Source organism: Chiloscyllium punctatum, chromosome 17, assembly GCF_047496795.1.
Source record: "Chiloscyllium punctatum isolate Juve2018m chromosome 17, sChiPun1.3, whole genome shotgun sequence".
Lineage (NCBI taxonomy): Eukaryota > Metazoa > Chordata > Chondrichthyes > Orectolobiformes > Hemiscylliidae > Chiloscyllium > Chiloscyllium punctatum.
This window is the reverse complement of record NC_092755.1, coordinates 60172747-60189150: the sequence shown is the minus strand read 5'-3', so window position 1 is coordinate 60189150 and position 16404 is coordinate 60172747. Positions and strand designations below refer to the sequence as shown.

At 42.0% G+C, this 16404-nt stretch overlaps 1 protein-coding gene across 3 annotated transcripts in view; it reads left to right on the top strand.

Annotated features, from left to right (window-relative positions):
- The window catches only part of znrf3 (zinc and ring finger 3), a 279248-nt gene extending 268953 nt beyond the window's left edge, over positions 1–10295 (top strand). For all 3 annotated transcript variants that reach the window (XM_072587282.1, XM_072587281.1, XM_072587283.1), the window contains one exon: positions 9842–10295. In XM_072587282.1, the coding sequence (XP_072443383.1) occupies positions 9842–9897 (56 nt within the window). In that variant the 3' untranslated portion in view covers positions 9898–10295. The remainder of the gene's footprint in view (positions 1–9841) is intronic.
- The last annotated feature ends 6109 nt before the right edge of the window (positions 10296–16404 follow it).

The following is a 16404-nucleotide window of genomic DNA, read 5'->3' as shown; positions in this document are numbered from 1 at the left end:
GGAGCTGAACCTCCACCAACTCAGGCTGACCCCAGAATCCTTTCAAAATGTCAGGATACCTGCATCCGGAAATCCAGCCTCCATTTTCCAGCAGACCATAGTGTTACCATTGGAGTATAAGACCATAAGATATAGGAGCAAAATTAGGCCGTTCGGTCCATCAAGTCTGGTCTGCCATTCTCCTACCTCTCTCTGAAACCCTTGATCCCCTGACTAACCAAGAACTTATCTATCTCTGTCTTAAATACACTGTCAATAAGATGTGGGGCTGGAAAAAGCACAGCAGGTCAATTGGCATCAGAGGAGCTGGGCAGATGATATTTCAGGTCGGGACCCTCTGATCTGAAACATTGACTCTCCTGCTCCTCAGAAGCTGCCTGACTTCCACCTCCACACTTTATCGGCTCTGACTCTCCAGCAACTGCAGTCTGCACTATCTCCAAGCATCTTCAATACACTCAATGATTGGCCGCTGTGACAATGAGGTTCACAGATTCACCTCCCTCTGGCTGGAGAAATTCTAATGGGAGGTCGGAGGGTTGGATCACACTGACGAGAAACCTGAGCTCAACGGGGCTATTTGAAACTCGCACTGAATTCAGACATTTTTACTATTCCAAGGAGCTTAATCCGAGATGCAGGAATCAAATGTTTATGGAGCAAGTGTAAGTGCTCACCAGGGGAGCACGGATAATTTGTATTAACAGTTAAAATGTTGGAAGCAGGCCTGTGAGTGCAGGTTCACAGTTGATTTGAGACCACCACCACTCCTCCCCTCCCTCTCCACAACCTACCTATCAGAAAGGTTACAGATATGAGGCATGGGGGGCTTATTCCTAGGGCTCATGAGTTTTGGAATGTTTCTTAAGGGTTTGGATTACAGGCCTTCATCCTGTGTCCCAACCTGGCTCAGCTCCATGCTGGAATGGATAGAGTCCAATCCCCTGCAGATGAGTCAGGCCATCTTTTGAAAGAGTCAAAGCTCACGGCACATCAGACGTTTCCAAGAGTAACGTTTATCTACGTTGTCTAAACTCAAGTTGCAAAAAGCTACATGACTGCTCAATCTCTCACTATATTGGGTTGATATTCAGTGCTGATTTTGAGGTAATTTGCAGCATTCAGGGGCCTATTTTAGCTTACCAATGCCATCAGACAACTTTGCTACTTTCCTAAATTGTTAAGCAGCCCATTGTGACATTAAGTGGTTAAACAAGCTCTTTGGAGTCATGATACTTGGTAGCACTGTCCAGAACATCACAGGAAAACTGCAAGGACACAATCAATCTTCAGCTTGCATCTGTGTGTTGTCCACCCACTTCAATCTTTGGGGAAAGGGGGAGCTTTGCATTAAATGTTCCATTTTCCTCTTTCCTCTCACCTCTCCCCACCTGTGAAGGCTCTGATGTGTTTCCTTGATGGTAATAATAAACGGGAACTGTGTTGCTTTGCCTAAAGGATCATTCTTCAGGCCTCAGTTGTCAGGTTTGTCCACTGCCAAGAGCATTGGTGCTGAACTTAACCCTGCACTCACCAAATTCTTGTAATTAATTTAATCAACCTGTTATGACACACTTCCAAGGCAGGTGGGGATAGAATCCAGAGGTAGATCCACTGTCCCACAAGATGCTCACCTAATCAATGTATCACATTTAGGATTTGGAATTGAAGATCACATTTCCATCTTAGATCTAGAGGTACAATTGATTGACTGAGATTCACTAACTGAGGATTGTCAGATTCTGTTACAATGCAATGAGCTTAGGAGCCACTGTCTACTTGGATCCTCAGAGATGGACAGGTATGAGCTTGTAGTGTGCAATCATTTGACACTTGCCTAGAACTTGCAGACATCCTCGTTTCATGGCATTACATTTTCTTCTGCATTGCTAAACAGTGGGAAGTATTTATACTAGACTGAAGCTTTTAGAGCTCATCTTTTGAAATGTAATTCTGCAAATCTGGCCTTTTATGGCTTAACATTGGGACATGGTGACGAAAGGCAGCTGGATTATCAGGGAAACTTACCTCATTCACTAAAGTCCTTGGGGAAGTGAAGTTGCTGCCCCTCCTTTCAGTTCAACCCTGCTGTGGTTGACTCTCAAGAGCCTCACAGAGGGATGTGCAAAAAAAAAGCCCCTTTCCAGTGTCACCCACATTGCAACAACAAAGTATTGAAAGGTTGGTGTGATGTGGTAGGGTAGGATATTGTGCCTACAGGGTACGGTGAAACGTTTGTCAAGAAGTCATTCTTTAAACAGTGATAAACGCGCGAGTAGACTTTATGATGGACTAGAGGAGGCAAATGCTGTGGAATCATTGAGGAAGCAGTTGGTTGTTACAAGGACATGGGCAATAGAGGAGGAAAGTGGTGAATAGATCTGCAAATGTATTTCTGAACAAGGCGCTGGAATGGGTTGAGTGCTCTTTTAATTGAGATCACCATCCTTTCAGTGTTGCTACCTTGGTTTGAATCTGACCAATGCAATTGGAAAAAAAAATACTCACTTTGCCTGTCTCCTACACACAAAATAATCGGTGTTAACCTAATTTCCTTAGCAAATAATCTCCATCTCTTGAAATTATCCAATAATTCAGAAACTTAGTTCTTGCACATCAACTGTGAATCAGCATAGCAATAGCGTGTGACTGGTGAAGATATATTGGCGTGTGGCTTGGAAAGATCCTGTATTGCCCCTTGCACACTGTGAACCTTATGCTCGTTTCCATGTCAGTGACCTCCCTTATCCTGCCTTCCAAGCTCAGTATTTTTAAAAATGAAAAATGGTGTTGTTTTGACATTTTCCTGTAAAAAAAGATAAAGCACTGTGAGAGAGGTGATATTCTTTATCAAAGACTGTACATCAATCATTCTCAGCCTGCTCTGCTTCAAGCTGAGAGTTAACATTTCTGAGTGATTTTGCCTCTTAAACCTGAATGTTTCCAAAACAGGGAGTCCAGCCAGAACACCAGCCAAGAGTGTCATTGTGGTTCACTGGCCCCAGTTTTAAAAGGTGTGCAGAGAGGGGGGAACGTTGCTGAATGCACTGATCCTGAGGGGGGGGTCATGATCCTGGTGAACGTTGGAAGAATCAGGCCACGTAGAGCTGAGCCTAACGACCAGACCTCCTTTCCTTAAATTCAGTCCGACTCCCACTTGAACCAGATCAGATTCCCTAACAGGACACAGCAGAAGGCAGAGATAGGGTGGGGGAGGTGTGTGGTTAGAGGAGGTGGTGCTCCTCACATACCCTGGGCCAAGTTTCCACTCGCCTTTCTGTGGGAAAACTTTGGTCTCCTTATCTGAGGAAGGATGTCTGACTGTGGAAGGGGTCCAACAATGATTATACAGACTGATTCCTAGGATGGCTGGACTGACACATGAAGAGAGACTGAATCTGCTAGGAATATATTATAAGAATGAGAGGGGGGATTTTGTAGAAACTAAATTGGGAACATCCTTCCTGTGTTTGCCCTCTGACCAGGGAATCTGAAACCGGGGGGGGGGGGGTCATAGTTTACTGATGCAGGTTAAGCTATTGAGGAATGTTATGAGGAGAAGGGTCTTCATCCAGGGAGTAGTGAGCTTGTGAAATTCACTTCCACATAAGGCAGTTGAGGCCAGAGCATTGAATGTTTTCAAGAAGGAGTTCAATATAGTTCTTGGGGTTAAAGAGTTCAAAGGATATGGGGAGAAAGTGGAAACGGGTTCCTGGAGTTTATGATCAGCCATGATCACACTGAATGGTAGATCAGACTCAAAGAGCTTATTCCTACTCCAGTTTTCTACGTAGTGTTAAAATTGGGAGCTTTATTAGTTAATTTTGAAATGATTCTTCATAACCCTGTGAATAGGATATCTTTGTGAAACACGCAACAGAATTCAAATTAAATCTTTATGGTGTAATGGTTTCACACGAGCTGACAGCAGTTGAGTTCTTCATTGAACTGAATATTCTTCAGGTGTGATCCAGGAGAGCGCATGGTGCCAGGCTGCTGTACCACAAAGCGATGACACCTAGAATTTCTACCAAGGCCCACAGAGATAGCCGACAGGAAAACTGATACTCTTCAACTCCCGAAACAATGAGCACCCAATCCCAGCCAATGCCTGAAATGAGGAAGCTTATTATTTAAGAACCTACTTGAGAGTCCCTATCTGATAGTGTGAATGGGATCAAATCATGAAGACGGGGGTGGGGGTGGGAGATTGAATTTTAGTTTGAGAAAATTGTTTCTGACAGTAGGCATTTGAGGGAGGTTATCCAAGTGGAAATTCCAGTTCTTAATCTTTCCCCAAGTGGTTTATTGCACAACTTATTTTATGGGGATGTTCTTCAAACCTCGACTGTGAATAAAAGAAGTGTCTAGTCTTGCCTGGTGACCAAAGGGTGGTGTGACTCCAAGTACAGATGAAGGGAATCATCCTCCAGACCTTGAGTGCACCATCCAATGGAGTCGCATCAATGGAAACCAATGAATTACACAGACAATTATGCTGTTAAAATTAGCAAAGCAGATAAGATTGATTTACTGCATCAAATATTACTTTGTGCCTACCAAATTCTTCATGAAATACAGTTAGAAGCAAGTTTATATGTTCCCTATGTTAAGTGACTACACTTCAAAAGCAATGTATTGGCTGCAAAAATGCTCTGCAACATTTAAACCAGAAGGTTTCCTTTGGCCTCAAGCAGCATAAAAACCAGTTCAAAGAGTAACAGCAGCTAGAATAATATCAGTGAATTAACCGAGAATATGTGCAGCATCTCTTAAGATTCCAGCACCTGCTATTTTTAAGTCCTCATAAAAAACAACTTGAAACCCACAATACACTTCACTTTTTAATTTACTGCTGTCTAGACACATTAGGACCTTTGGTATAAAGCAGGTCTACAGTATACTTTCTGTGAACCTCCTCAGCAACCAGGGTTAGATTTAAGGCTTGGCAGAATGTGAAAGAGAACTTGAGAGCTGAAACGATGTTGCCTTTTAAGCTGATAAGATGATCCTGAAGCCTAACATCAATAGAACCTAAAATGTCCTTATTTTCAACACATTCTGTTGGTTAGCACCAAAGCTGCAATATAAAACCATGATTGTATGTTTCAACTGCAGCATGTATTTGACATGTATATTTAATTATTACCTTTCATTTATTCAAAGTTAATTTCTTTCCCTTATTTGTTCCTGGGATTTGGAAGACTCGTTAAGCTGTGTTGATTGTCCAGTCTTAGTTACACTGAATCTATTGCCATGTACATAGTAATGCAAGGGGTTGGTTAGCTCAATTGGCTGGACAGCTGGTTTGCAGTGCAGAGTGATACAAGCAGCATGGGTTCAATTCCTGCTTTGGCTGAGATTACTGTAAAGGATTCTCCTTTTCAACCTCTCCCCTCACCTGAGGTGTAGTGGCCTTTAGGTTAAACTCACCACCTGTCATCTCTTTCTGAGAGAGTGGGACTATGGTGACTTAACACTTACTTAATGAGGTAAAGTAGATTTAGCATCACTTAAAAACGGAGTTGAGTTTTCAGACTTATCCATTAAGTCTCATGCCCACAGTTGACATGATGTATTGGAGACAATTGCACATTTTTTTTTATTTGACCTCTCATTCTCCGGGTCACTAGGCCAGTACCATAACCTGGAGATGTTTGGAATGGTCCTGGTCTAAGGAAGTCTATAGTTGGGAAATACATTCTGAACAGGTACTCAAGACCATTGAAAGTCAACAGTAAGCAATTCTAGGACTTCCACATAATTACAATCCATGAGTACTGACTAAAACACCAAGGGGATTGAGTAAGAGAGCAAATTTTAATAGAAATATAAGCAGTGCTCTTCAGATTTCTTCAGGAGGGGTCAAAGAAAGAATTTGTTCAGTATTAAAGGGTGACCACAAGAAGTTGTGGGAAATGATCTGTGATAGAATGAATATACAAGGATCCAGGCTGGAATTCGTTTTGATGGGTCAATAGTCTTTTTCACTGCATACTTTCAAAACATAAACTGAAGATCCAACAGTTACCAATGGAGAAAAACAAGTTATGTCTGACCTGCCTAATCTTTTATGATGGTGCATTGATTTTATCCAGTGAGTCATGTTAAAAGTTACAACAAGTTCAAGGTCTGGTCTGGTTAAAGGCTGCAGATATCTGTCAAGTTAGTCATAGGGCACTAACAGTGCTTCTGGGGTCCCTGTTCTTGACTGCTTCAACCAAGGCTTCTACAGGAGCTCTTGGGTCAAGGATCAAGTTCAACTTTGAAGCCCCTAAAACTGAATAAAGATCTGACAGTCACCTTTGATGTCATACAATAAATGCTGAAGCAGCAGTGTATGATCAATTCACATGCAGCCACACCATAGTGAACAGTGATAGCTGAGTGGAAGGGAGAGGGACAAATTTGGTTTAGAAAATTAGATTAGATTCCCTACAGTGTGGAAACAGGCCCTTCGGCCCAACAAGTCCACACCAACCCTCTGAAGAGCAACCTACCCAGTCCCATTTCCCTCTGACTAACACAACAGGCAATTTAGCATGGCCAATTCACCTGACCTGCACATCTTTGGACTGTGGGAGGAAACCCATGCAGACACTGGGAGAACCTGCAAACTCCACACAGGCAGTTGCCCAAGGCTGAAACTGAACCTGGGACCCTGGTGCTGTGAGGCAGTGGTGCTAGCCACTGAGCCACCGTGTCGCCCATTAGTAATGAAATAAAATCCTTTCAGCTGAACTAATGAACCAGAGCTTGAACACAGAACAGTCCAGCACAGGAATGGGCCATTCGACCCATGATGTTGTGCCGAACGTGGCGCCAAATTAAACTAATCCCCTCTGCCTGCCCTCGGTCCATATCCCTCCATTCCCTGCATATTTATGTGCTTATCTAACAGTCTCTTAAGCACCCATATCGTGTTTTCTACCACTCCAGCAGCATGTTCCAGACGTCCACCACTCTGCGTAAAAAAAAACTTGCCCCTCACATCTTCTTTGAACTTTTCCCCTCTCACCTTGAGTGCATACCCCCTAGTAATAGACATTTCAACTCTGGGATAAAGATTTTGACCGTAAACCCTATCTATGCATCTCATAATTTTATAGACTTCTTTCAAGTTTCCCCTCAACCTCCGCTGATCCAGAGAAAACAACCCAAATTTTTGTAGCCTCTCCTTCTAGCTTATACCCTCTAACCCAGGCAGCATCCTGGTAAACCCCTTCTGCACCCTCTCCAAAGCTTCCATATCCTTCCTGTGACGTGGTAACCAGAATTTAATGCAATATTCTTAAATGTAGCCGAACCAAAGTCTTTGAGGCTGCAACATGACATCCTGACTCTTGTACTCAATTCCTCAACCAATAAAGACAAGCACAACATCCGCCTTCTTTATCACCCGATCTACTTGAGTTTGAAGCCCAACTGGTCTGAAATTGCTTTCTCTAGTAGACTTTCTCTCGCCATCCAGCAATTCTGACATGCCTTTCATTTTTGTCCCCATTCTTCCAAAGTGTTGTCTCTTGCTTTGTCCTAATTCTACGGATATCAGCTTCCCTTTGGTGCCTTGTCAACTGGTCAGTTTTCACGTATGACCTTAAACAGTAAATCAGGGTCTGCGCGAACATGCACTTACCCAGAGGCATATATGCATGCTATATACAATCAAAATGGTTTCCTTTTCCACACCAATTAATGCAGCTTTACGTCTGTGTTTGCTGAAATTAACTGTTGGAGTATGCAACCATTATGAAAGCCCTTCCGGACGTGGATGTCTTGGTTCCATCGTGCACTTGCTCTTATCAACAGATCCACTGCGGAGGTTTAGGGGGCACATCACTTCAGTTAAAATAGGGGCTTTAGCTAGTTTGAGATTTGTTTACCCATTTCTGTTCTATGGTGAATGCAAATCCCCAAGCCCAGTGATCATCTCCTTGTTTACTAAGTTTAAGGTGGTTAGTTCCCCTCTAAGTCATTAGAAGGGTCATTCCTTGGTTATGTACAGCATTATTTTTGTCCAGTTACAAGTGGATAAGCTGTTTATACTGAGTATCAGCTTATGGAGGTTGGCTGCACAGGGTTCTGAACCTGTTTAACAAAACATACTCTCACCCTAACAGTTTCAATTCTGAGAAGGTAGTTTTAAATCTACCTTTGGTATTCTCTCATCTATTGAAATGGTACCCACTCCTTTAAGGAATCAAAGCACTAAGCCCGTATGGACCAAATATCATTTCTCAGAAATTGCCATTTCCAACATAACTTACAAACTGAATCTTTTGTGATGATAGTCAGAAAACTGAAAGCATAACAGTAACCCTCAACCCTTCACATTTCAACAAGTTCAAACTTGCTTCTCTTATACCTTCTCCATCTCCAGGGCTCTATACAAAACTGTGGTATCCAAATAACACATTACTGTGCATCCAATGTATCCTGGACAACATTTCTCTCAAACTAGTAACAATAAACAAACGTACTGGACATTTATCTTATTTCTGTCTGTCAGCCATATGGCTGCTGTTTTGCTCTCATGACAACAGTGAAGACAGTTCAGAAGTAATTAATTGGCTGTGCTGTGGGATGTACAGGGGGCTTTATAAATAAAAATTTTTAAGCAGAGTTGTAGGAGATTTGTTGCAATGTACAAGATCCATTGTCGTGAATATAATTGCACTAAGCGTGCATTGTGATGCCCTTGAAGTTGCCATAATACTTTTAGGAGTGTGCCATGTTATCCTGAGGCTTTGGCTTTCGTCATTAGCACGCACTTCATTTAATGCTGCATCATTATCTTTACTTGTCTATTGTTTTTGGGCAGCTGCCAGGAAAGTTAAGTTGAAAACCAAACTACCTGCTTTAGCTGAAATATTGTAACAGGCGTTAGTGCGAGGCCCTTTGTGACCTGCTGATCACACTCAAACGTCGGTAACAGGGGGTGTCCTCTGTGAAGAGACTGCAAATGTCTTGTCAGAAGTACTTTCAGGATGCTGGGCTCTCATACACTCCTTTTTGCGTGGCAGTGCTTAGCACATTTGTGAAACATTAGTATTTAGTAAACTCTGTGCTTTTGAAGGTTGAAGTCTGTAATTGAGAACAGAGGCTAAGATTGCCCTTGAGCAGTCTGGAAAGATGAGAGCTAGTCAAACTAAATGTGTACTTATTTTATTTAAGCAAGAAAAAAATGTTAATTTATGAATAGAGCCAGGGAAGAGCAGCAGTTCATTAATATGGTGCATTTGACTTTAAATAAACAACACTTGAACCATACTGTTCCACATTTATCTTACTGTGTAGAAGCATTCATTACATCTGTTATTCTGCAATTTTGTTCACCCTCTCTCCCTTTCCCAACTGCACTGCAATATTGTAGCGCTGGTGCCAATAATCTTCTCTTTCAACATTCAAGAGTGAATCTCGGCAGTCGTTATCAGCAAGTCCTTTGAATATGAGGGGGTAGGAGTTACATACTTCTCAGCAAGGGCTGATGATCACCAAGCAGCCGTGAGTTGGTGTTTTCCCTCTCTGACCCACCAAGTTGACTTGCATGTGGGCTACTTCTGCCATCATTTCATCAAAGATCAGCAGAGACATGGATCAGCCAGACTCACTGGATGGAACATACAATGCCAGACTGCTCTTTTGGCATTATGTCCTTGCCATATTTTAATTGCAGAATACTTTCGCTGTTGAAAAGCTACATTGTATGACAGACAACGATTATAGTATTTCAGCTTTAGAAATGAAGGAATTAATTTATGTAATAAATCGTTAATTTTGTCAGGGGTGTGCTCAAGAATTCTTCCTCAGTAATTGTGTGTTTTTTTTTATTTTTATCTAGGATCCAGACCATGTCTAATTTTGCAAAAGGACAGTTCCACTGAGCAGGACATCTGATGTTTTAAAATAAATATATGTGTATATAAGTACGGAGATACGGGAAGCGGTCAATAAGACTCCAAACTCAGTCCCTGTGCGACTGTTTTAGCTTTGACAAAACACATGGAAGTGGTAATGCGGATGAACACGCAAAATCTGAAGCATCTTCCCACAACTGAGCTCAAGCTTCGTGTCCTTGTGATTCCGAGACAAACATTCTGCTGTTATTTAAAACCCCTGCTGCCCTTCGTCGCAAGGCAACGATACTACTGTTGTCAAGGAACGTCAAGAAGAAAAAAAAAACTGATCCATAGACTGAGGGATTTTTTTGAGCCTTCCGCACGCTCAGGGTTATGGTTGCCTTAGTAAGTCAGCAATACGAAATGTGGGAATAGAAAATGGAGGGACGATGGGGAAATGGGGGTGGGGGGGGGGGGGAAATGGGGTGGAGGGGAGGAAATGAAAGAAAGAATGGGAACTGGGGGAGGGAAGGAGTTGGGAAAAGTGAGGGGGAGAAGGGGTTGGGGAGGGAGGCAACAGCCTGATTTTGGCTATGAGACTGAATGTCCTTGTCTGTACTGTGTCAAGAGAAGCAGATTGACTAAAACAGGCACTCATGGAAGCCATGGGATATGTAGAGTGACACTGCAACAATTGAGTGTATGTTTTGTACATCCATTTTGAAAGGCACCAAGGTAGAGTTTTATGTACACGATAATGCCTTTACTGCCTGATGATCCATGCAAAGTAACAATTTTGTTGGGTATTTGAGGCACTATTTTACATTTGTAGCACTTAAAAGATATGTCTGAAATTTCTTGTAAAGAATTATAAAATGGTCAAGAATTGTCTCCACCATTACCATTTTTTCTAACGTGTTAAAAAGCTAGAAATTGTCTGTTTATATTCTGTATATGTATAGTGGCACATTTCATTTATGGAAATATGTTCTCAGAATATTTATTTACTAATATATTTATCTTAAGCCATGTCTTATGTGGAGAGTGTATGACATTATGAAATAATCATTGGAAAATCACTAACATGGGACCTGTAAATACATGATAATTGCACACAAAGATTAAATATTCTCTGACCAAAAACTGATTTAAATTTTAGTACTATACAGTTTTGTAACAAAAATGTACAAATATCTGTGAAAAATACAGTTTTATCAAGTAAAAGCTTTCCTGAGGCTTTCTTGTTGTGACTTCACATGACATAGACATTGTTTGGTTCTGTTGATGCTATTTGTTTCCAAATTCAGAGGATAGAGAGAGGCGTAGACTGGCTCTGCAATTCAGAAGCTGAATTGTTGGTGTTTTAACCGTCAGCTGTGGCTCAGGTGGTAGCACGTCTCCCACTGCATCAGAAAATTGTGAATGCAAGTCCAAATCCAGGATTTCAGCCCAAAATCTAAGCTGATTCTCCAGTACAGTGTAGAAAGTGGTCTTAACACGTTGGAAGATGCTATATGATTCCATTCTATGATTCTATGTAAGAACGAGTCTTTCTTTCGGTCAAGGGATAATGCTTTAGCCATTTTGCAACAGGTAGCAGAACAGCAAGTACTCACTCACCCACAGCACTGTCTGATTCATGTGTCGAGAATGGACAGTTGGAGGTTTTATCTTCTGGGAGAGAAGTTAAACTAAGGGCCAGTTTAACCTTCTCAGTCAAATGTCAAAAGATCCCGTGGTCCATTTGAAAGAAAAGCATGGGACTTCTTCAATGCGAGTTCGGACCGATATTTGTGACTGCCATGCTGACAGGTAGGAGAGCCCTAAAACAGAGAAGTCATGTTCCTCTTGCTCTCCTCCCTTGTCTGTGGTACAGCTGACATTAAAACACAGTAGTGAGTATTTATAGAGAACGGCCATGGAGGTGAAAGAGCATATACATAGTTGGTGAGACAAATTTAACATTGCAAGGAGGCGTGGTACAGCATTGAACACCTCTGGTAGGGCAGGTCATCTGCCTTGTGGGATTTCTTCACAACCTTGAGGTAATCCTATAATAATCCTATAACCAGTATTGCTTGGCACATACTTAGACACCCCTTACAGCTGGCTGAATTGGAAGAATCACAGAACACACAGGTTGGCAATACATTCTGCTTGTAAGTCTGAGAACTTTGTGAGGCCAGTGTAGCTTTCAATTGTAGCACAGAGTGTAACTCTTCTTCCAAAGTTTATTTATTGAGCTGTACAGCCAACCTGAGGCAGCTCAATTCAAAGCTTTTCTTAGCCTTTTAAATCAGAGAGCCCCAAGTGCTCAATCCCTTTGAGAGTTGGTGAATGTTTTATATGAATCGTTTGCCTCAATCTGGACCCATTTCCTTTCCTCAGCTTCTCAAATGTGCTCATCAGCCACTAATGTTTCCCTTCAGTTAAAAGTTAAACCTTCGGGTTGCTTTTATAAACCAGCTCAGTTTATTTCTAAGAAATTTGGGACAGCTGGTATACTATGAAAATTAATTTGTGTAGTAATTTTGTAGATTGTAGGTAAATTAATCAAAGTGAAGCTGCTCTCAGTAATAGTGACTGAGCCTATTATTGATTGTTATAATAACCCATCTTGTTCATTACTGGAAGGAAATCTGGTCTCCTGGTCTGCCTGTGTCTCCATACTATGGTCAACTTGTAACTCCTCAAAGGACAGTTAGAGAAAGCCAACAAGCATTGGCCTTGCCAAGAATACTTCTGTCTCATGAAAGATTGAATTGGGAGGAACAATTTTAAAAAGCACCAACTTCCTTTTTATTAAACGTCAGGGTACTTTCTAATTTCCCTTTGGTGGCTACTTTCTCCAAACAATGAGTCTTTGATGGACCTCTACTAGAACTGGTAGTGTTCACTGACAGGAACAAAATTAGAACAGAGCCTTTAGACTTCTTGTTGAGTTAACTGCATTGATTGATTGGTATTCTGCTATATACAGAAGTGCAGAGCCGGTCCCCTGGAGTGGTTGCCTATTTTGAGCCCAATGAATATGCAGATTGGCATGCAATTATGTACATCGCTACATTTTATGAAAGAACAGGAGAAAGCCTTCCATTTATGTGCATCTTTAGTAACAACTGGCTTTCCTAAATTGCTTCATAGCAAATGAATCACTTCCAAATGAAAGTCACATTTGCAGGAAACAGCAGCACTTTGAGCACAGATCACAACAACAGCAATATGATAATCGCCAGATAACCCTTTGTATGTAACATTGAGAGATAAATATTGACCAGAACTCCAGGCTGAACTCTTCATGAAACTGAATTTGCTCAAATATTGGTTACATAGTTGTGTGGATGTCTAAGCTTGAATGTTCAAACATTATTAAAACCACAGAGAACATGTAGTATTGATTTGTCAGACTGATGGCCTGTCTCAATATCTATGGTTCAGAGGAGACACTTCAGATGCCAATCTACTCTTACTTGCCTTGATACATTGCCCTTAACATAGTGGAATGTTAATGGTGGCACACCATTCCTGTTGGCAGATCTGGAAATTGGCTCTCTTTCTTTTGCTTTTTGCTGATATTCATGTGACTCTAACCACATTTTAAAGTGCTGGCAGTGTGCATGGGAAGCTTTCTAGTGGTGAAACCTGCTGGTACAGATGGGATACAAAAGGGACAAAGAGGGTAGCTCTTTCTTGCCAACTCCATTTCCACAAGCACATAAATGGCATAGGTGTTTTTCAAACTTATGTTTTGCTTATTCATGTGTATATCTTTATCATTTGTTGTAACTAGCTCAATCAAATACCTAAATATACTGGCATGCCACATGGTTGGCACAGATTGGTCTCATGTTTTTCATTGTGAAAGAAACAATGGTCAGAATCTTCTAGGGGTCTGAGTGACACAGGCTATGGTGAGATCATGGAAGAAGCCACAAGAAGTCCAGCAAAGCCCATCTCAACATTTGGATCATCTACTGCCACCTTTTCTGTTTAGCTCAAGTGGCACAGCTGGTCGCTCACTGGGCAGGGCCCATTAAGGGACATTATTGTTTGTGAGATGCATGTCCGATGACACATTAACCTTCAGCTTTTGACCTTAGCAAACTTGCCAAACTAGCTTGATTTCGAGAAAGCTCAACATGGAAACCAAATGGCTGATTCAATTCACCGCCTGCTGTGAGCAATCTCCATGGTGCCACTGACGAAATTGCATCTCAGAGTATGATGCACGGATGCCTGTCCCTTCATACATCCCTGCTACCGCCCTTGAATGCTACATGCTGGTGTGTTCTGCAGTGCAGGTCTATGCTTTTCTAAGTGCCCTTCCAGTGTTACAAGAAAGTGCCATAACGGTGGTAAGGAGGCTGCAGAATCAAAATGCCAGTGCCCTGTACACGACCAACAGATGCATGTCACCTTTAAAAGAACATGTACCAGATGCTATTAAATTCCCATGAAGGTAGGATGGGTATCTCAAAACTTTCATAGCATGCAAACGTATTAAATGAGGGAACCCGATGCATTTCCCACTCTTGAAGGTCCCATAAAATTCCCCACTCCCTGCCCTCCGGTTTCGTGAAAGGGTTTTGTGATTGCACTCAGAGAAAGAAGAAGATGGCAATTCAGTTCAAATTCTGGTTAGTCCCACATTCACTGGGGAATCAGGCAAAGGGCTGGAACATGAAACCATCGAGAGGTTTCAAAGATAGGCATCAATGACCCATTTTTGGGAAGCTGGAGGTACACCTGCAATGAGTCAAGAAGAGAAAACTCTGTAGAGAAAACAGTGCAGAGAATTCTTCTGTAACAACAACTGATAGCAATATGATGACAGGAGATTCGCTGACTGACTGACTGGCACCTCCACGCTTCCCTTGGTCTGCAGTTCAATGCCACACATCCAAAGAGCGGGTAAGTCAAACCCATGCATTTAAAACTTGAAATATTAATGCCCCCATGCACATTGGAACTCTCTACTCCACCAATGGGATCTGATGATCAATTGAATGATCCCAATCCAGTTCCCTACTGACTTTCATACCAACCCTACCTCCCAATCTACCAGTCATCCTTTGCATGTTTACACCAATTTTATTCACACGTGTTTGGTCATATCACTGACCACAAACACAATGGTTCATTTTGATGATTCCACTGCAATGGTCAACTCAATGCAACACTTATGTTTTCCCATCATCCCATGCTGGAAGAAGATAGCCCACAATCTGTGAGAGAGAAAGGCCAGGGAAATGTCAGAGACTAAACCACTCTCTTTCCTACTTTCAGGAGGAGACCATGGAAATTTAGAGGAAGTGTATGAGTTGGAAAAATGGCTTCATTAGTTTGGTAGTGTGGCCTTCATTTGATGCTACTTACATATACATCAAAGTTGTCTCAGCAGGATTTTGTTCCATGATATTAGATAATCAGCAAATCCAAACCATGATCCAATCATCTCGCCAATGGTTTCACTTGTTTATGGTACCTTCCTGTACTTAACATGCTGCAATGTATGTATATTGGCATGACCCTGATGGGAGGAATTCTGGTGCCAATTTGTCTTGCAAAAGTATCAAATCTAGTTTCTCCAAAAGTTCCAAGGCACTGTGTAACCAGTGGGTGAAAACCACACAATGCCACTTTTGTCCTTTTGAGTTACAAAAAGACAATGCATTTTCTGCAACAGAGCAGTATCCAAAATTCCACTTCCCCCAATTCTTATTGTAAGAATGATTCCACCCTTGAAGAGATGCAACATTGTTTTAAAAATATGTTTCATTGCAGGGTAAACAAGACATATACAACATTCCCGCCTCAGGCGACTGACTGTGTGGAGTTTGCACATTCTCCCCGTGTCTGCGTGGGTTTCCTCCGGGTGCTTCAGTTTCCTCCTACAGTCCAAAGATGTGCAGGTCAGGTGAATTGGCCATGCTAAACTGCCCGTAGTGTTAGGTAAGGGGTAGATGTAGGGGTATGGGTGGGTTGCGCTTCGGCGGGGCGGTGTGGACTTGTTGGGTCGAAGGGCCTGTTTCCACACTGTAAGTAATCTAATCTAATAATGCAAAGAATAATTACATGCATTCACCCTCACTCATTCTTTATGCAGGAATTTTCTCTTCATAAATTTTCAACCTATTCCAGCAGCATTACATTCACGATAACACATCAGCAATTATATTATCTTTTCCATATTCTTTGGCATGAATATTAGATTAGGTTCCCTACAGTGTAGAAACAGGCCCTTTGGCCCAACATGTCCACACCGACCCTCTGAAGAGCAACCCACCCAGACCCATTTCCCTCTGGCTAATGCAGCCAACACTGTGGGCAATTTAGCATGGCCAATTCACCTGACCCGCACATCTTTAGACTGTGGGAGGAAACCAGAGCACCTGCAGGAAACCCACACAGACACAGGGAAGAATGTGCAAACTCCACACAGACAGACGTCCAAGGCTGGAATTGAACCTGGGACCCTGGTGTTCTGAGGCAGCAGTGCTAACCACTGAGCAACCATGGGGTTGAGTTAACAAATGCCATAAAAATAGTCTTGCATTTTGACTTT